Genomic DNA, 20,285 nt, shown 5'->3' with positions numbered 1-20,285 from the left:
GATCTCGTAGTCATACTCCTATAATTTTAATCATCACCGAATCAATCATGATCCGGGATCGTTAATGTTAAATAACCATATTAAGGGTTTATAGTCGGTTATTATTTTAAATTTTGTTCTGTAAACATACGGCCTGAAATGTTTTACGGCCCATACAATCGCTAATAATTCTTTCTCGGTCGTGTTATAATTTTGCTCGGCGCGATTTAATACACGGCTTGCGTACGCTATGGGACGGTCATTCCCCACCGGTCTCTGCGATAACACGGCTCCGATTGCATAGTCGGACGCGTCGGTTGTTATAAATTCTTGTGAGAAATCTGAGTATCTCAGTACCAGGGCGGTTATTAATTTTTCCTTTAGTATGTTGAACACATTTTCTTATTCGTTTGTCCACGCAAACTTTTCCGCTTTTTTCGTTAATTTTGTTAACGGTTTAGCTATTTTTGAGAAATCTTTGATAAACTTTCTATAATATCCGGTTAAACCGATAAATGATTGGACGTTCTTGATTTTCCGCGGTGTCGGAAAATTCTTTACTGTCGTTAATTTTGACGGGTCCGGGGATATCTCGTTTTCTGAAATAATGTGACCTAAGTACATTACTTCCTTTCTCATAAATTCGCATTTTTCCGGCTGTAATTTTAGATTTGTTTCTCGCAACTTTCTCAATTTTTCTTCTAATTGTTTATTATGGTTTACTAGGCTCGATCCGTAAATTACTATATTGTCGAGATATACTAAGCATTTGAGCCCTTGTAATCCGGTCAAAACGGAATTCATTAGACGTTGGAATGTCGCGGGCGCATTTTTTTAACCCGAAGAGGCCTATGCAGGTGATGCCAAATTATTTTAACGTGTTATTGCCAAAAGAGACTCGTACAAAGAAAGAAACATGTGACTGTTATATAGATATATAGATATCAACAACACGTTAAAATAATTTGGCATCACCTGCATAGGCCTCTTAAAAAGATTTTTTTCGGCATCAAGCAGCGTGAGATAACAAGTTCTACATATTGCTAATGGGAATTGTTCATTATTAACGTCATAATCAGAATTTATAAATTTTTTAATTAAATTTTACGTAACATTATTTACAAGAAATTTTTCTGGCTTAATTTTCCCAAACTTAATTTTTTAACCGCATGGAGCACATACTTTTTTTCTATTTTCACCATGAGTACATTTATCCCGAGGCATTTTTATCAATGACAGGTTTGTGTAGTTTTCCAGAGTAGTAAAATTTTGCTAGTCCCCGTCTGCTTTATATCTTTCAAAAGTAGCAACTTCTCTTGCGATTCTCTTGCTATTCGCGCCACCTATCGGCGCATCGAAAGTACTATATGAGCACGAAATTTCAAACAATTAATTTATAATATTTTGTTTAATATTATTTTGTCCTAATACGATGCAGACAAAAATTTGCTTTGCTCAAGTTACGGATAACATAAAAATTACATAAAAATCGAATATCTCATAAAGGGGAGCAGCTAGGATTTCGTGCTTTTCGAATTTAACCTATAGATATGCTAGAGACTTTCTGTGAAACTCATTTTTGGATCCATTTTTATCAAACTTTTTTCACCTTCAGGACCACTGTGAATTGTTTGGCTTCGCGGTTTCAAAGTAATTTTATTAAATGGGTGCAATTTTAAAACAGCGTTTCCTATTTTTAATTCCGCTCGTTGGTAATCGCAAGAGATTGAATGTTGTCAAAGGAAATCGATTCCTAAGATACTTTCGTGTTCGATCGGGAAATCGTCTTTCACCACATATATTGCATGTCGAATTGTTTGATCTATCTTAATTGTTGCGTACATTTTCCCGATGGTATGTATCCTGTGTCCGGTTTCTCCGGTGAGAGCGATTTTATTTTCATAGACAGGTGTGTCGTTTTTTAAATGTTTTAATTTAATTAGCGAGATGGTCGATCCTGAATCATATAACATTCGCGCGTGTCGGCGTTTAGCCTCCCGCACGGATAAATTAATTAGTAGTAGTTCGGTCTTTAGCCGCGTACGTGTCGTATCTTTAATGTGTGTGACGCGGTAATCAGAGGCCGGCCGCGGCGTCTTTTGTCGCGCCTCCTCTCGTTCTTCCTCGCTGCTATTGAGAACGGACATGATGACGTCAGCTGACCAATATGGCGGAACTGAGCCAGCTCGTAAACGCGTGGAACATATGTGTGCTCACTCAGTTTTGTCCAGTTTTGAAACCATAAATCAGTGTAGTGAAAGTGAATAATGTTTTTAATATTGTTAGAAATTTGCCGATATGCAGAGTCAACTTTGTTATCTCGGAATATCGTGGATGGAGAGAAATTATTATAAGTTGGACATCTCGTATTTTGTGGTCGTTTACCACAAGGCAAAGAAGAAACAATACAATTAATTGCAAGATATTTGCAAACATCCAGCTTAAAAAGCGGAATCCCTCACAAAATTGAAAGAAGTATCACAACAAATGGAGAAATTGTTAAAATGCGTTGCTCCTGCAAAGCAGGAAACAGCGGACGATGTAAACATGTTATCGCAGCACTTATGTTTTGTCAAAGGTATGTATGTTTTTATGTAAGTTGAATCCCATAATTTTTTATAATAATAAACTGTTGTATGAAATACATATAGTGCAAGTAATGTTTATAGTATACTTGTGACTTTGACAACTAATATTTTTTCTAACCTCAATGAACAGAAGTTTTAAAATATAATCAGTTTAGCGCATATATAACTGTAAATTTGCATGCAATTTAAAAAATTATTCTAAGATGATTAATTAATGCATCATTAAGTTTTTTCTATTATAACGTTTCATTTATTTTTACATTTTAGAGTCGAATTTTCAAAGCTTGACGAGCTGTCATGCACTGATGTCGAATGCTCCTGGGCAAAAAAAACCAAAGAAGCGTTGCAACAGTATGAACCGATGACTTTACTGGATCACTCTTGCATGCAAAAAATAAAAGCAAATGTGGTTAATGTATCTGAGGAAAAAAGAGAAGGGATTAATAAAAATTGGCTTTTATTCTTATCAAGTGCAATCAAAAAGCATCTGTAAGTTGATATAGAGTTGTTATCATTGTGTACACAATTTTTTTGTCAATTTATTTTTATACATTTGATTATACAGGGTGTCCCCGAATTGGCGGATCAACTCTCGTCGGTAGATAGAGCATGTTAAATTGAAGAAAAAAATCTTATATCATTTTGCTAAATTTGCAATAATTAATAAGATATAAATTAATAAAGATCGGCCAATCCGTGCCAGTATAAGCGTGCGGCGCGAAGAAACCTCCCAGTTGTTACTTGATACTAGGCGCGCGGCAAGACGTAAACGCAGAACGCACTGTACGTGTCTCTTTAAGTACGCCCTTTGTACGTCCTTTACATGTCCTTTGTAGACCGCTCCGCCTACTGTCTCGCCGCGCGCCTAGTATCAAGTAACAAGTAGGAGGCTTCTTCGTGCCGCGCGCTTATCCTGGCACGTATTGGCCGATCTTTATTAATTTATATCTCATTAATTATTGCGAATTTAGCAAAATGATATAAGATTTTTCTCTTCAGTTTAACACGTTCTATCTACCCACGAGAGTTGATCCGCCAATTCGGGGACACCCTGTATATATTCATGTATGAATGAATTTACTATATATACATATATGTGAATGAATTTCAATCAATCATGGACTGTACATCTGCAGAATTAACACGTAATTATACACATTTTTACAATTTTTGTAAAATGAACTGTTTACTTTTATAATAGGCTTGTTTTCTATTCCTGCACTGATGAACTCATGCAATAAGTTAGAGCGAGACAATATATACTTGTCTCATTCTAACTTATTGCACCAGTGTGCACTAGTTCATCAGTGCAGGAATAAAAAACAAGCTTAATGATACAATAGAACCGTAATAAATAATTTTTACAAGTCTAATGTTTTTCAGTGGATTATTTTCAATTATTTATGAATATCATGTGCGTAATATTATTTTTTATACATTGCTATTATTTATTTCTTTTCTGTTTAATTAGGTGTGGAAGACATGATGTAATAAAACATGATAACAGTGTCTCCCACGATTGCGTGAATAATATTGATGTAATTATAAACCGGGCAAATACTTCAGAATTAATGAAAAAATTATCAAATTTAGATGTAGGGACCCTTAAAGAGTGCTGTCAAAGCACAACATATAGATTACGTGGAGATTACAGACATATTTGCATAGATAGTACAAAATCACTTGCTACGTGGAAAGAAGAGCGTATATTTAGAATCACAAGTTCCAGATGTTATGAGTTGTACACATACACGAATAATAAGAAACCCAACTGGGAAAGGAAAAGTTTAAATTATTTTTATCCAAAAGAGCACTTCAATAAATATGTACGACACGAAATACAAAACGAACCAATTGCTCGTGAAATATATGAAAATCATTTTCAATTGAAAGTGCATCAATGTAGCTTGATAATTTCTAATAATAATCCGTGGTTGGCATGTTCGCCAGATGGTTATTTTGAATGAAAATGAAAATGTATTAAAATTAATTGAAAAAAAATGTCCCTTTCATGAAAAAGATCATAACATTTGCGATATGATTCCAAAGTTAAAATATCTCGATAAAAATTGTACTTTAAAAAAACGTCACATGTACTACGCGCAAGTTCAATTATGTATGGCTATAATGAATGTTAAAGTCACTGATTTCATGATTTTTGCACCCTCCGACAATACTTTTTTAGTCATTCCTATTCCATTTGACGAAGAATATGTAACTGATTTAATATATACCTTAAAATGTGTTTATTTTCAGCAAATGCTGCAATTTTGTGTGTTCGAAAAAAATAATAAATGATTCTTGTTTCAAACATTTGTATTTATTTTTTTGTAGTATGTACAAATTGATTTTTACACAAGAAACTTATGGTTAAAAATAGGTGAGGATATGTTTACAAGACCACAAATAATTATAAAAATATCTTCACAAAGAAATATCAAACCAATAGGAAACCTGCCTTTCAATATACTTTTAGCCTTTGATTACTGCGTTCAATATGAACTCTCGCTTTTGCTATTTGTTGGCTTAACAGTGCTTCTTCTGCTGATAACTGATTCTTATTTTTTAAAAATGGAGGCCTAACGATTTGAATATCATGTTCTTTGCACTTTGAATCTATAAAAAATCCTCTATCAATCATTATTTTATCACCTTTTTCTAGCAAACTGAATAAGTTACTTTGTTCAAAAATTGCTTTGTCTGAAAATCGACCTCCATAGCAACGACTTACCAATGAAATTGTTCTAGCTGGTGTAACACCTGTCATGAACTTTAAAGTATAATTTGATTTATAATTGAAGTATGTTATCGCTTGACAGCATACAGATTTAGGTTTTTGCAAAAGTATTTCCGTACAATCTAATATTATGCGAATATCTGGAAATGGAAGGAAACAGTTTGGAATATTTTGAAGGATCTCCTGTTTTGAAGGCCAACGTATACAATCATTGAAACATGCACGTAGTATGTTAATCATGTTTACAAAAATCCTTCGACAAGTTTTTACAGAATAGCAATTAAACAAAGTAACCAAAAAAGCAAATGAAATATTTTGTTTCAATTTAATAAATGTCAACGTTACTTTTTCCTTTACTGATAATTTATTCTTATTGTTAACTTTAAAGTCTCTGAACGATTCATTCTTAGCTTTGTTATACAGTTTTTTGACATTAGTCAATATTACATGAAATATTTCAAAATTAGGAATTCCTGTAACTGTACTTAGTCCGCGATCGCTTTTAATTTGATTGTAGTATGATGTATATAAATCCGTTTGAATATCGATGTCCCTCACTTTAGTTTCCTTCTCATCTGAGATTAGTAATGTCTCATTGTTTCCCGTGCTGTCATCTCCAACCTCATTGATATCAATGGCAACAGTCTCTATATTTATCATTTGTTTATCGTTTGTTTTCTTTTCATTTCTTTTTAGCTTCTCGGTTTGCAACTCGATCAGTCCTGGCTTGTGCAGCAATAGAAATCATGTTTTGCATAGGAAGTCGCAGTTTTGGAACAGCAGATTTTTTTAGCTTTGACTTTTTACATTCCACCTCTAATTGTAAGAAAAATTAATACAAACATTTAAAATTTTAATTACATTTTTATATATTTATATAAACTATGTAAACAAAATTGAATAGAAAGTAATTATTTTACTTGATAATATATAGTCGCTAGCATTAAAATGCAAGGAGCATATTAATATTTTCTTTAGAAATTCGATTTTGATTCTTTTAAAGTCATACACAGAATCACAATTATAGAACGCAACATCAAATTTATTCAACAATCTATCTAAGTACGCTGGGAATACTCGGTGACAATGGCAATTGCGCAGGAATCTCAAATAGAGTTTATTAACAATAATGTTCTTTCGTATTTTTGTCCAAAACTTAAGAAATCTTACGGATAGGAAACCATAACGTGACCTAATATAGTTAAAAAATGATGGGTTCATTGATTGACATATCTTTCAGCCTCGCGTATTAAATCAAATCTAAGAGAGCTCCCTATAAAATCAAGATTGGTGATCGTAGGCAATGGAGAGCTGGTATGTTTGTTAAACAAAAAACTAAAGGATAAAAATATAATTTGAAGAAACCATAATTAAGGTATTTAATAATATAAAGAAAACATTCTAAATTTTTTTACATATAATATGAGAAATTTAACATTGACAAAAATTACAGTACGTACGTTTCGGCTTGTTTTCAAGCCATCTTCAGCGTTAAACATTACAAAGTGATTTGAAAAAGATGCAAAACTTTGAAAGTCATGCACAGAAACAAACAAATATATTAGAACTGTTCGTGTTTTCTACTATTTACAAGTCAACCGTAACGGCGACAAGACGAGCTATTTATATTGACATCACTTCTGGCGAGACCCCCTAAAAAATTGTAAGTTATTTTAATGTATAATAATTTAGATTATTACAACCAATGCAAACTTAATGCGAATTGTTTAGACTCACGGACTACATCTTAACTCTTTGACATTTAATGACTCATAATTCTCAATTATTATTTATAATTTTAACACATAACACTTAATTTTATTAATATGACTCACACTCTCATTTCGACATGATCGTTACATAATGATACCACTAATTTATAATCAACGTTCTAAAAATTGTTCTTTTCTTTCTCATATCCATTGTTTGAGAAAGATCGTTGACTTGAAACACGCGTCCTTGATGTACATCAAATATTATTACAATAATCAACTGATTCAACATGTACGCAACATTTACACCGATTGTTTGGATGGTGAAATTTATAGATACAAATCCATGGAAATAATCCCAATTGCACCAACATCCTAGCGTGGACTCCCAAATCGACAAACGAACAATGGACCACAATATTCAAAAATTAACGGTGAGCGTACCACACCCAACAAAAATAAAAACAAATACGATACGCGTCCCATAATAGATCTGAACTATTAGATTAAAAACACGAATATGTACTGTCCAATACATACTTTAGTTAATAAAAGAAATCTTTTTCAAATCACTTTGTAATGTTTAACGCTGAAGATGGTTTGAAAACAAGCCGAAACGTACGTAATTTTTGTCAATCAATGTTAAATTTCTCATATTATATGTAAAAAAACTTAGAATATTTTCTTTATATTATTAAATACCTTAATTATGGTTTCTTCAAATTATATTTTTATCCTTTAGTTTTTTGTTTAACAAACAGCTCTCCATTGCCTACGATCACCACTCTTGATATTACTTTCATTTTGTCCCGATGTTTTTATAGTCTACACTAATATTCAGACACTCCGAGAGGACTTTTTTATACGCATGTTTTAGGTATTTTTACAATTTTATTGTGAAAACTGAATGAGCATACATATGTTCCACGCGTTTACGAGCCGGCTTAGTTCCGCCATATTGGTCAGCTGACGTCATCATGCCCATTCCTAATTGCTACTGGCGGAGCTGTCGCGCTTCTTTCTTTGTACATGTGCTATCCTTTTTCCCGATGCATTTTCTACGCGTGCTTGCGTAACGGTTTTATGTGTCGGGAGTGTTTGTCTTTGGTCGCCCATTTAATTTCCAACATTCGTCGCGTTTATATCCGCGTTTTTTGCAATGTGTACAGAATTTATCGATAGTATTTACGCATGGTTTTTCCAGCTTGGGCAATGAGAATCGGTCCGCGTAGCGACTACTGCGACAATCCTTACCGTAGTGTCCGGGTTTCTCGCACTTAAAGCATTAAGGAGCACTTTTATTTTCGCGATTAGAATTTGTCGGCGCGCTGTATCTCTGTCGCGTGCCGCTCGGCCCGATAAGCTTTTCTTCCGAGCTCGCGCCGTTGACCGCTTCTTGCAGCGTTGCAAACTTTTGCGACCGTACTAGTAACTTTAAATCGTCGCGTAGTCCGATTTGATAATTTGTCAACGCTTGTTTGTATCGTTTGTTGGATAATACTCTTGTGCTCGGGGAGTAAATCTTCTCCCTCTGTCATTGAATCGTATAGTTTCATTGCTAACAGATCGACATGTTGTCCGTAAGCTTTTGCGGTCTCGTTCAGCTTTTGTTTCAGCGTATTAAATTCTATCTGCAAATGTGTCGTGCTCTGCCTGGTTTGATAGCATGCTTCTAACTCGTATTTTAGTTCGGCGAAGGTATTTATTGCGTGTCTCGAAATCCTGTCGCGCCTTGCCTTTTAGTTTAGTATATAAAATTGCCTGTATAAGCGATTCTTCATCGTCGGGATCAATATTCTGCATTGCGTACGTACATGTGTTTAAAAAGTCTTGCATTTTATGTCGCGATATCCCGTCGAATTCCGGTATCATCATTCGTGCTTCCTTGAGCGATATATACCGGAGCGCTCTACTACGGCGATACCGGATGTCGTGCTCTGTCCTTCTGTAGTTTTCGCTATAGCGTTCGGGTGCTCGAGTTGATGGATCACGCGTTTCTCCGCGGTTTCTTGTCATTGCTCCCTCGAGTTGCTGTTGTCGCATCTCCATTAATTCTAAATTCATTCTCCGGATTTCTCCCATCATGGTGTACATAAGATTACGATCAAAATTTAGGGTGGCAATGTTGGGTCAGTCGCGTCAGGCACGTTCGGTTACGGAGCCTGCCCCTCTTTTAACTCGTCTGATGTTTCTGTACTGTTTCGGATCTCGTTTTCTTTTCTACCTTGTCTCCATGTGGAGGCTCCCACATTAACATCGCGATTTGCGTCGGTCGGGTTTTGGTTACTCATTTTCACGTCTAGTATGAGTTTTCTAATTAAATCGCAAAGGCTCGAGTCATGGGACGTGGTCGACAATACGTTTGTCTCCCTTTCTATGCTGAAGGTGTAATCGATACTCGGTTCGCGCGTTTGATTTTCCGTGGGGTCAGTAACGTCAGTTTCGTTCCGGATTAGGCTCTCGTCGAAACTTGTAAACGGAAATATATGCTCGGTAACTACGTATCTATCTAGCAAGTCGGGTTCGTCGTCGCTCGTATACTCGAATCTCCGACGGATTCTATCACGTTCCTGCGGGGTTGGTGCTACAAACGTGCCCGCGGAAATTTCCCGTAATCACTCGACCGAAGGTCGTTCGCTTTCGCTATGTGCGGACGGGGGAATCGCTACCGGTGTCGGTGTACAATTTTCTTCCGACATTCACGCGGTTTCCACTCGCGAAAAAAAGAATAAAATATGTTTTTGGACTTACATTAATACAAGGACTTGCATGTTCGCTCGCTCGGTTATTTGGCGTTGACTCGGGGTCGCAGGTCGTTGTCCGGCATTGCGTTGCGTTGTCCGTGGATGTGCGGTGCTGCGTTACGTTGTCCGTCGGTGATATGCCTCCCGACGGTGACGTGCTGTCCGTGTGTCGTAGGTCGTGGTGCCTGCCAGCGCTCCTACTTCGGTATCAGCTGCTCGCCGTGACTCTTGTCGTCCGTTGTGCGCGTATGTTTTGTGTGATTAGATGCTCACACGTGAATACCTTTTTATTTTCTTCTTGTACTCTTTCACGCTTATGTTTATCCGCTTTTAATTTTATTGGCTCTTCCTGATATAATTTTTACACTATATCACACTTGGAAAAAATATATTTATATTTTCTCTCCTTTTTTTGTGTTGTTACAGCGGCTGATTCACTTCAAGGGTCCTCCAGATCTCTGGGTGGCTATCCCACTACTGCCACCAGGTTATGTTGTGCCTCCGTGAGGGGCACGGGATTGAGATCGTTGCCGATCGGGATCCGGAGATGATTTTGAAGGAGTATTGTTGAAGGAGGGATATTGAGAATAAATCCGGCGTTTTAGTCTATTTGTTGTTGCATTTTATTGCACTGTTGCCCTCCTGATTTACAGAGATTATAATAACTATGCGTCTTATGTACCAGGTCACTCGCGAGAGCGATAGGTTCTTTTCGATCGTTAATTACTGCCCGCGTTTTTAGGCAGTATGTCACTTTTTATCTCCTCCGGTTCTGGACGGATTTCGGAGAGGGTCGCTTAGCGACACGACCGAAAATGGTCGTGTTATACGATCACAAGTGGCGTGATCGGGGTGAGAGTTAAGGAAGTTCGAAGTCCGAATTCCTTCCTCGCACCTTTTTGCAATTCGACAGAACCGAGATTTCCGGTCTTCTGCGCTTTCGCCCTGACCTTGGCGCGTGTCTCTGCTGTCAGCAGCGCATTCTCATCGCGGTGCGTTCTGTTCGCTCGCTTCTAATGATTAAATTCTTATACCGTATTTATTAACCTATAATATATATCTGTGTCTAGCCTCTCGGGCTATGACACACTCAAAAAATATATCATGCATTATAAAAATACATTACTAATGAACGGATACCCATTAAAACTCATTTTTGATACCATTAATGTTTGCTTAAAATACTTGCTTCATAAAAGAAATAGCCTTAATAACAATATTTGTAAAGAGGAAAAAAATTCTTCTTTTTTCACGATTCCATTTTTACCCCATTTAACGGATAAATTCAATAATATTTAAAATACGTTAAAGACACCGGCACCATAGTCTCTTATTTAAGTCTCAACAAACTCAACAAACATATTAAAGTACATAAGGATTAAGATACCAAAGTATTCTAATACCTACGTGGTGTATAAAATTAAATGTAATGATTGTGACGCATCTTATGTAGGACAGACCTCTAGGAAACTTAATACTAGAATTAAGGAACACAGACAACATATTAATCGGAACACTAACACAAAATCCGTCATAACTGACCATAGGATCAATTTAAACCACGATTTTAACTGGAACGAGACCGAAATCTTAGACATAGAACCTCATTATAATAAGCGACTGGTTTCTGAAATGCATATTAAAAAACAGTACAACAGCCTCAATTTGCGGACGGATACCGAATATCTACCCGACATCTATAATAACATTATAAAGAAACTCTCTGCCCCGCCACGCCGTTACTAACAGGTATAAATAGCGTGCGTACAGTTGAACAGCAACATTTGTTTGCCGGTTTTTAGCATTGTTGTACTACCAGGACTACGGTCACTCATACTTTATATAAGTTATTCAGTATGTAAGTTGAGTTAATTTTAAATTATTTTATTTTAATTCAATTTCATTAATTTATTACATTATCATATTCTAATGCTTTTTTATTTATTTTTAATTATACTCAATTTTATTAATTTATTAATTTTTAATATTTAAAATTCTGACTTTTGAATTTCGAGTTTTAACTTGTAAATGATTGTTGCTATCCTACTTAAATTTTATATCACATATTTAAATTAGCGCTTAGTTTTACGGAATTCCAACTTTTTCAGACTTGTACATCTATTAATTTAATTTGGTACGTCCATTCTTTACTGTACTATTACAAGATGCTTACTGCACGTTGTCACAATATTATACACCGCGCATACCGTCGGAATAAGAAGGAGAATTTTGATACTCAGTTTTTATCATTATTTAAAAACTTTTTATACCTTTGACTACTCTGTGTAAAAAATTTTGACTATGTATTTTATTTATTATTGCGTCTACTTTCCGCTTATTCTTTGCGCTGAAGAGGGCCTGAAAAATCAAGCCGAAACGTTCGTATTAATTTAACCTATTATTGTTCATTAATACTGTACTTCTAATATTTGATTTTAAAGATTTCCGTTGCGCCCGTTTATTTATTATACCGAATCTATATATTGCTCATTGATGTAACAATAAATTATTTAATTATTTATTTCAAATAATTAATTAGTTATTTCAAATTTACATTGTTATATTCGGCTCTTTCACGCCTCTAGTATTAAGTTATTATTTATATTATAATAATAAAATTGACTTTAAATGTTTCGTAGACAAAGTTTTTGCAAAGATTATTTTTATGTGCAACAGCATATAATGTGTATCCATAAAAAACATTAATATACTTTTTGTGCTCACATAATGCCTGTGAGATTCAGCTCTGCATCTGCTATACTCTTTCTAAGAGCTACGATATTTTCGAGACAAAGTTTAAATTTTGGTCTAGCATTTACAGCATCCCAGCACGCATCATTAACTGATACAATGAAGCTGGACAGTTGAGAGGCATTTGCAACCTGCCTCCTGTGGGTACATAATTCATCACTTCCAAATTTGTCTTGCCAAAGTAGGGTTGTTCACCCAACGATGTAATCTCCCACATTAGTACTCCGAATGATCAAATGTCGCTTTTAGAAGTAAATATTCCGACCTTTAAAGACTCCGGTGCCATCCAGCGAACAGGAAGCGCACCTGTTCCTTTCTAAAATATGATTTTAATAAAGTTAATTCTTTAATTCAAATCATTAATTTATGAAATAAGTGAGCTTAAGCAAAAAACAGTTATTCATTTTTTGTTTTATATAAATAAAATAATTTATTTTTTCTAAATTCTATTTAAAGTAAAAATGTACAATATTATGACGTAAAAATAAAACATTTTATTTGTTTAAATAATTGTATTTACCTTACGGTAATAATCATTCTCGTAAATATCTCTAGCTAGTCCAAAATCGCCAATTTTTACGACACGGTTTGCGCGGTCTCTTGCTGATATTAAGCAGTTCCGGCACGCGAGGTCTCTATGCACGAAACGCAGTTCTTCCAGATAGCAACAGCCTCGCGCAACATCTTCACACATGGCAAGCAAATCTTGCAAACGCAGAGCATGCGAATTTGACAATTCTAATGTTCGACTCTCCCTCAAATATTTCAGCAGATCAGTTTCCATTAATTCCAACACAAGTAACGGAGGACCTTTGTCTAAACAGACACCTAACAATTTTAATACATGTTCATGTCGAAAGTGATTCATAAGCCTGGCTTCTTGCAAAAATTCCTTTTTTTCTTGCGAGGAAGCACATTCTTCTAACATTTTTATAGCAACGGGTGTCTTTTTGCCTGGTTCTTCTAAATCCTCAACAATTCCATAATACATCTACAGAATATTTGAAATTAAGTTAAATACAATTAACTAATTTTATGTGTGTGAAAAAAGACATATACATATATAGAGTTGATCTTAAACCTTAAGAAAAGGGGACCCATTTCCTATAACCTTGACCTTCACATATGTTGTCAAGGTCATCACCGTAAGTAACATCCAAAAGGTTTTAGCCATCGGTCGTTGTTTATAAAAAAGTTTCATAAATAAGATAAAATTTACTCACATCATGTATATTTAATATGAAGCGTATTTTTAATGGATCTATTTATTTAAATGTGATTCATTGAATGCGTGGGCGAAGAAGAGGCGAAGCCCTTGTACCTCCACCGCAACTAAAAAACTAACCCAACCCAATCTGTGTTACGAACACTGAACTCTAATAATACTGGAATACGCACCAGCTATCTAAGCTTTTGTTTGAGAACGAACCGAGAGAGAGTATAATATCTATTATTGTCTTTGTTCCTTGTACTTTGTGCGCTTGCTCAGTTCCCCTTAATTCCCCTTGAGTATCATTTAGTCAAAAATAAATTTTTACATTGACTTTCTTTGAAGGTTATTAAGCCGTAAATTGTGTTACCAATTTTTTATGAGACTTTACAGCAGCTATCTCTCACGGCGAGCGATAGTGCTGCTGGCGCCTATTCCAGTATTACTATAGTTCAGTAGTTACAAAACAAAATCTATTACATGTCTCAGACATAAAAGTATAGATCATGGACTAAGAAATAAGAGGACAGAGCACAAGCTCTAGCGGGATAAACAACATGAGGGGAAGGCGATGAGGTAAACTATGCCTATTTTTGATTGGCTACTATTTGACGTAAGCACAGTAATACATAAATATATATAACATCATGTACGATGCATGTATATGTAACATCAAGAAGGTTATGTAAAAAGAATAAGATCGTTGTAATATTATATTTTTATTTTAAGAATATAAATTGTAAAAAACGTTGTTTTTTTTTAGTTTTCCCAAAGATCAAACCACTCTCAAATTATGATTAGTCATTTTAGGAATGAGTCCATCATTTGTTCCCCACCAACAGGCAAAAGTTATGTAAATATTTGAAAAACGTTATTCGTTTGTTATTCTACCAAATAGTTTGTTTTTCTAACGATAAGAACGTCACGTATAGAACAGTAAAGTCTAAAGACGCCGATATACGTTTCAAAAACGTTCACATTCGAATCTTTCCTTGAGTAGAGGGAGTAGAGTAGCTTAGGACTTGTAAGACCAATTAGAAGCTTAGACACGCATAACCAATCAAAATGTTTGCGACGCTACGACTAAAGGCACAATTTCACGCAGCGAGTAAAAGCTGGCGTTTTACCCCCTCTCCATCAATTTTCACCAGAATGGCGAATCCAGCGAATAAATGCTCAAAGTTCGACACAGTCCAACTTTTAGCGAATTGAAGCAACGCTGAAGTTTAAATTATTGGGTTGAGTAAAAAGTCATTGCGTATTTTTGCAACAGATAGCATTAGTTCAGTTTTGGCACTATTAGAGTCATTCACACATATGTTTATCATATATCGTTTAACAACTGACGGTTTAAGCGTCATTCTAAAAAAAAAATTGAGCGACTTGGTTAAGTTTTGAAGATTTGACAATAAGTTGAAGATGGAAGACCAAACTGTGCATTTTCGCCATATTTTACTGTTTTACTTTCGTAAAGAGAAGAACGCGCGTCAAGTATGCGAAAAATTGCGTAAAATTTAAGGTGACGATGCTCTTACAAGAACGTCAGTGCCAAAACTGGTTCAAGAAATTCCGCGCTGGTGATTTTGATCTCAAAGATGCTCCTCGGTCAGGAAGGCCTACCGAGGTTGATGACGACAAAATAAAGGCATTGATCAAGTCAAACCCACGTTACACGACACGAGAGATTGCAGAAACATTGAAGATCAGTCAAAAAAGTGTTCATGTCCACCTAAAGAAGCTGGGATACGTAAGCAAGCTCGATATTTGGATTCCTCATGAACTCAAAGAAGTTCATTTGACGGTGCGTATAAACATCTGCGATATGCTCATGAAACGTGAAGAAAACGATCCTTTTTTGAAACGAATGATAACTGGTGATGAGAAGTGGATTGTTTACAACAATGTGGAACGCAAACGATCTTGATCCCGGCGTGATGATTCGCCTCAAACGAGTTCAAAAGCAGAACTTCATCCGAGAAAGGTTATGCTCTGAGTGTGGTGGGATTGGAAAGGTGTGATGTTTTTTGAGCTTCTACCAAGGAACCGAACAATCACTTCGGATGTGTACTGTCGGCAATTGGACAGATTGAACGAATCTGTCATCCAGAAACGTCCGGAGCTCGTCAATCGTAAAGGAGTTGTGTTCCATCACGACAACGCGAGACCACACACATCTTTGGTGACTCGTCAAAAATTATTGGATGGGATGTGTTGCCCCACCCAGCATACTCACCTAACCTTGCGCCGTCAGACTTCCATTTGTTTCACTCTCTTCAAAATTCCTTGCGTGGAATAACGTTAAATTCAGATGAGGCGGTAAATCAGCACCTTGTTCAGTTTTTCGCCAATAAAGACAGGTCCTTCTACAAACGGGGAATTATGAAGCTCACCGAAAGATGGCAAAAGGTCATCGAACAAAACGGAAAATATATCATTGATTGACCTTTGTTCTTTATATTAAAAAAATGATTTTGAAAAACATACAAAAAATACGCAATGACTTTTTCCTCAACCCAATATTTTAATTAAAAGTGTATGAAAGAAGAAATTATGGCTGAAGGGTTTAATCAATTGACAGCACCCGAAAATATGAAAGAAGTTAGTATATATTATATACATACAGTATTTTTTAATTTATGTACATACAGTAAACATACTTATAGGTTAGACTGCTCTTTGTTTCTTATTTATTTATGTTAGATTAATTTTGTTATATTGTGTTAATAATTGTGTTTCTTATATTTTAGGAAATTCTGTTGCCCTCATACACTTGTGGTGTGTGCGAAACTATTTGTACTAAAGACGAAATATATTCTCATTCATCTTGTTTGGAGGGATATGACAAATTCTGTGTAGATGATAATTTATATTTTTATCCTCAAATCGGTGAACATTAGTAGCATTTTCATTATTATATATTTTATAAGTAAAATTACAAGTAACATGAATACTTAATGTGTAAAAGACGGACATATAATATGTAAAAGTTTAATAGACGGTGAGGAGGTGATCCTAACAGATACCATTCAGGTTTCAAACCAAGAGGCCAAGAGCAATTGGCGAAATAGTAAAATTTTGGAAGAGGAACAGCTCATCGAAGAAATACATAAACGTCCCCCACTGTGGAATTTCAAGCTTCCTCTTAGTGAACGAACTATGCAAGCCAAAAAAAAGTTGTGGGAAGAGATAAAAATAGCGATAAACAGTAATATTCTGTACTCATAATTGGGGTAAGATTAAGTAGAGAGCCATTAAACATATTTTTGTATATTTTCTAGATACAATGGACATTGCGACTATGAAGAAAAAATGGAAGTCATTGTGCGATACTTATAGGACGTATGAAAATAAGCAGCAGAAATCAAGCGGTTCAGCAGGGTTTTCACAAAAGAAATGGATGCACTTTGAACGAATGAAGTTTCTTAACGATATGCAGCCCGAAATCGAGTACGTATTTATGAAATAACGAGTGTACAAACATATCTTAATGCAGTAGTACATATTTGTTTATACTCATTGCATGTAAAATTAAACTGTATGTTACAGAACTGTAACCAATATCGCGACATTTCTCAGCGAAGAGTCTAATGATACTATAACTTTTGATGAACGCAGCAGCAGTGGTCATGGATCATGTATGTTAACTTATTAATTATTTTCTTATAAAAAGTACTGAAAGGAAATGAAAAATTAAAATTAATATTTGTGAAATTTTACTTTTTAATGAGATTTAAACATTTTTATGTTTTGTTTTCAATTTTTCGCTACTCAATTTAATCTACAAATATAATTAAAATAAAAGTAAAAAGAATGCAATTTCTAAATGATCGTAGGTAATCACAAACGTAGATGCAGTAGCATAGATAGCGAAGATGGTTCCAATTTTGACCGATTAATTGATGCTATAAACCGATTAACATACCATCGTTTGTGCCTCTTACGCCACCACCCTCTAACAAAGCAGCTTTGTATGGTAACCTTGTTGCTGCTCAATTACGAGATATCAATCCTCAAGTTATGGATAACACGATGCTGCAAATTGCAATGCTTAATAATGTTAAGAAAAAAAATCCTTATTAAGTCACCGCCGTTTATTTTCTCTACCGACTGACAAAGCAACTTTATTTAGTTCTACAAGTATTAAATAAAAAATAAAGTTTATAATAATTAAGTTTATAATATATATGGAAACTTTTTATATTTTTTTTTATAGAAAAAAGAAGTTTTTGTAATAAAAAATTATTTGTAATAAAAAAATGTTTATATTTATTAGTATTTTATCTATTATATAATGTTATATAAATTACATTATAAAAATCATTTTTTAAATTTTATTTAGTTCTATTATGTTGCCATAGTACTGCTCCTTCATTATTAAAATAATGGCAAAATTTATTACGAATTTCTATATTTTCTCTTGAACTCGTGTTTGATCTGCAGTTTGAGATTTCTCTGAAAGCACATCCATCTTCTGTGAGAGTTCGCCAAGACCCTGGTTGAAAGCCATTTGGATAATCATCGACATCGACCACAGATGGAGGAACATACATGTTTATATCATTGTCCTGACGACGAAGCTAATTATGGAGACAAATAGTTGCCTGAACTATTAGCTTTTCAGGACTGGCAATAATTGGTTTTCTATATATTCTCTATTGACTGGCGATTATACCGAATGTGTTTTCTATTATTCGTCTTGCACGACTCAAACGATAATTGTATATATCTTGTTCTGGTGTAAATCCACTTCTTCCCGGATACGGAAGAAGTAAGTATGATTTTAAAGAAAAGGCTTCGTCTCCTACAAGACAATACGGTAAAATTGGTCCCCCTTCCTTAATCGCTGCTGGCTGTGGGATATTCATTCGATCATCGAACGTTTTTCCTATAGCACTGTCCTTAAAAATACCACCATCACTTCTTCGGCCATAAGCCCCAATATCCACAAATCAAATAATGTAATTTGCGTCGCAGATGGCCATGAGTACTATACTGTGACTATTTTTATAATTGAAAAACTGATCCAGCATTATCGGGACACTAAAAATAGGATTATTTTTAATTGTACTTCATTTTAAATTATATTAGACACTAACAATGAATTTACACTTGAATAATAACGTGCTTGCCATCTATAGCTCCAATACAGTGAATAAAATTCCATTTTTCATTAAAATGATTGGCGATATCTAATCAGTCTTTTTCTTCAAACTGGTTTGGAAGAACGTAAGGGTTCAAATAATCCCAAATTGCCTTGCACGTTTCATGTATTATAGTATTCGCTGTTGTCACTTCCACAAGATATTGGTAAGATATTGATGTCATAGAATCTCCGGAAGCAAGATATCTACAATATTTTATATAATAATATTTGCATATATGCATTAAGTAAAAATTTTTAACATTAGGTTTGTTTGTGTCATAGGCTCCAATATACTTCTATTCCAATGTGCTCTAATACGTTTATTACAAACAAATCTATTGCTTCATACATGCACTTAAAAAATACTAAATTAAAAAATTTAATTTTGTTGAGCTAAACAAACCTCAAAGTTAATGCCAATCGTTCTGGTGGTGAAATAGATTGTCGAATAAAATCCTGCTTCTGCAATGTGTATCCGATTATTCCTAATAAGTCCTCCAATTGAGTTGTAGTCATTTGGAAGTAATTGTGAAATCGTATGTCTTCAAATATCAATTTAGAAACCGATGCAAAAAAAACTGTGTTCATTACGATTTTTAAAAATCGGAGCTACCCAAAATCTTTTCTTCTTATATTTATTTCTTTTTTTTTAATAAACACATCGCAGCAACTGCAGCAGCTATACGCCGTCTTCTAATTTCAGCTATAACCGCTACTGTATGTCTATATTTTATGTACTCGACGTATTGATTATATTCTAACTCCATTTTTGCGGTTATGTCATCAATTGTCGCTTTTTAACGCTGCTTTGCGTGGCGGTGGAGTGGGGGTAAAACGCCAGCTTTTACTCGCTGCGTGAAATTGTGCCTTTCGTTTACTAACCTTACATTCTTCTTGCATCAACTGATGAATTGAGAAATTAAGTATTTTCGATCGTATGGAAATCGCTTTTGATGTTAAATATCTTTGAAAAAATTATGAAGAAGTCTCGATAATGAATAGTAAACATATATTATCTTTCATATTATATAGTATATTATATATTATATATTGAACAAAATTATAGTAACAAAAGTTTATACCACAATTTCACGTAACTTCAAATAATCACAACTCCAAAAATTGACGTATTTAAATTTTTTTTTATTTTGTAGGTTAAAGTCTCTATTTTAAGAAGCATTTGTCAGTTTTTGAATTTTTTTCTCCCCCCCTCCAGCCTTCTTCTCAAAAGTAAGGACGTGTTTTGTCTCGGAAAAATTTGCACAGTTTGACGCACTCCACGGAGTGGAATCAATTTTTTTCATAAGTATCATAATAATCATTATAAATTGTGAATTAAGAGGCTCTGTATTATTAATAAAATGAGAGAAATTAGGCAATAGGAGCCAAACTCAGTAATTGGTGAGCAAATTCTTATTTGT

General features: G+C 34.7%; 3 protein-coding genes across 3 annotated transcripts in view; 2 read left to right on the top strand and 1 right to left on the bottom strand.

Moving 5' to 3' along the window:
- The first annotated feature begins 2,155 nt into the window (after positions 1–2,155).
- LOC140674634 (uncharacterized) lies at positions 2,156–4,684 on the top strand. The gene is made up of 3 exons (XM_072908314.1): positions 2,156–2,557; positions 2,835–3,056; positions 4,039–4,684. The coding sequence occupies exons 1-3, from the start codon at positions 2,484–2,486 to the stop codon at positions 4,532–4,534; spliced, it is 792 nt and encodes a 263-aa protein (XP_072764415.1). The 5' UTR covers positions 2,156–2,483; the 3' UTR covers positions 4,535–4,684.
- Positions 4,685–12,480: 7,796 nt separating this feature from the next.
- LOC140674633 (proto-oncogene tyrosine-protein kinase ROS-like) overlaps positions 12,481–20,285 on the bottom strand; it is an 89,075-nt gene continuing 81,270 nt past the window's right edge. Inside the window, 3 exon segments of the mRNA XM_072908313.1 lie at positions 12,481–12,593; positions 12,596–12,827; positions 13,032–13,502. Coding sequence (XP_072764414.1) covers positions 12,481–12,593; positions 12,596–12,827; positions 13,032–13,502 — 816 coding nt within the window.
- Positions 16,272–17,801, top strand: LOC140674716 (uncharacterized). Its single transcript, XM_072908487.1, has 6 exons — positions 16,272–16,319; positions 16,469–16,607; positions 16,717–16,926; positions 17,000–17,168; positions 17,268–17,356; positions 17,626–17,801. The coding sequence occupies exons 1-6, from the start codon at positions 16,272–16,274 to the stop codon at positions 17,799–17,801; spliced, it is 831 nt and encodes a 276-aa protein (XP_072764588.1).

Source organism: Anoplolepis gracilipes, chromosome 16 (genome assembly GCF_047496725.1).
Source record: "Anoplolepis gracilipes chromosome 16, ASM4749672v1, whole genome shotgun sequence".
Classification (NCBI taxonomy): Eukaryota; Metazoa; Arthropoda; class Insecta; order Hymenoptera; family Formicidae; genus Anoplolepis; species Anoplolepis gracilipes.
The sequence above is the reverse complement of the archived record's forward strand: the minus strand, read 5'-3'. Positions and strand labels throughout refer to the sequence as shown.

What these genes read in the sequence shown, in the direction of transcription:
- LOC140674634 (XM_072908314.1), top strand. Translation starts at nt 2,484, where the DNA reads ATGCGTTGCTCCTGCAAAGCAGGAAACAGCGGACGATGTAAACATGTT. An exon ending in GCACTTATGTTTTGTCAAAG is followed by an intron (nt 2,558 to 2,834) that starts GTATGTATGTTT and finishes TTTACATTTTAG; the next exon opens with AGTCGAATTTTCAAAGCTTG. An exon ending in AGTGCAATCAAAAAGCATCT is followed by an intron (nt 3,057 to 4,038) that starts GTAAGTTGATAT and finishes CTGTTTAATTAG; the next exon opens with GTGTGGAAGACATGATGTAA.
- LOC140674716 (XM_072908487.1), top strand. Translation starts at nt 16,272, where the DNA reads ATGGCTGAAGGGTTTAATCAATTGACAGCACCCGAAAATATGAAAGAA. An exon ending in CACCCGAAAATATGAAAGAA is followed by an intron (nt 16,320 to 16,468) that starts GTTAGTATATAT and finishes CTTATATTTTAG; the next exon opens with GAAATTCTGTTGCCCTCATA. An exon ending in GATATGCAGCCCGAAATCGA is followed by an intron (nt 17,169 to 17,267) that starts GTACGTATTTAT and finishes TGTATGTTACAG; the next exon opens with AACTGTAACCAATATCGCGA.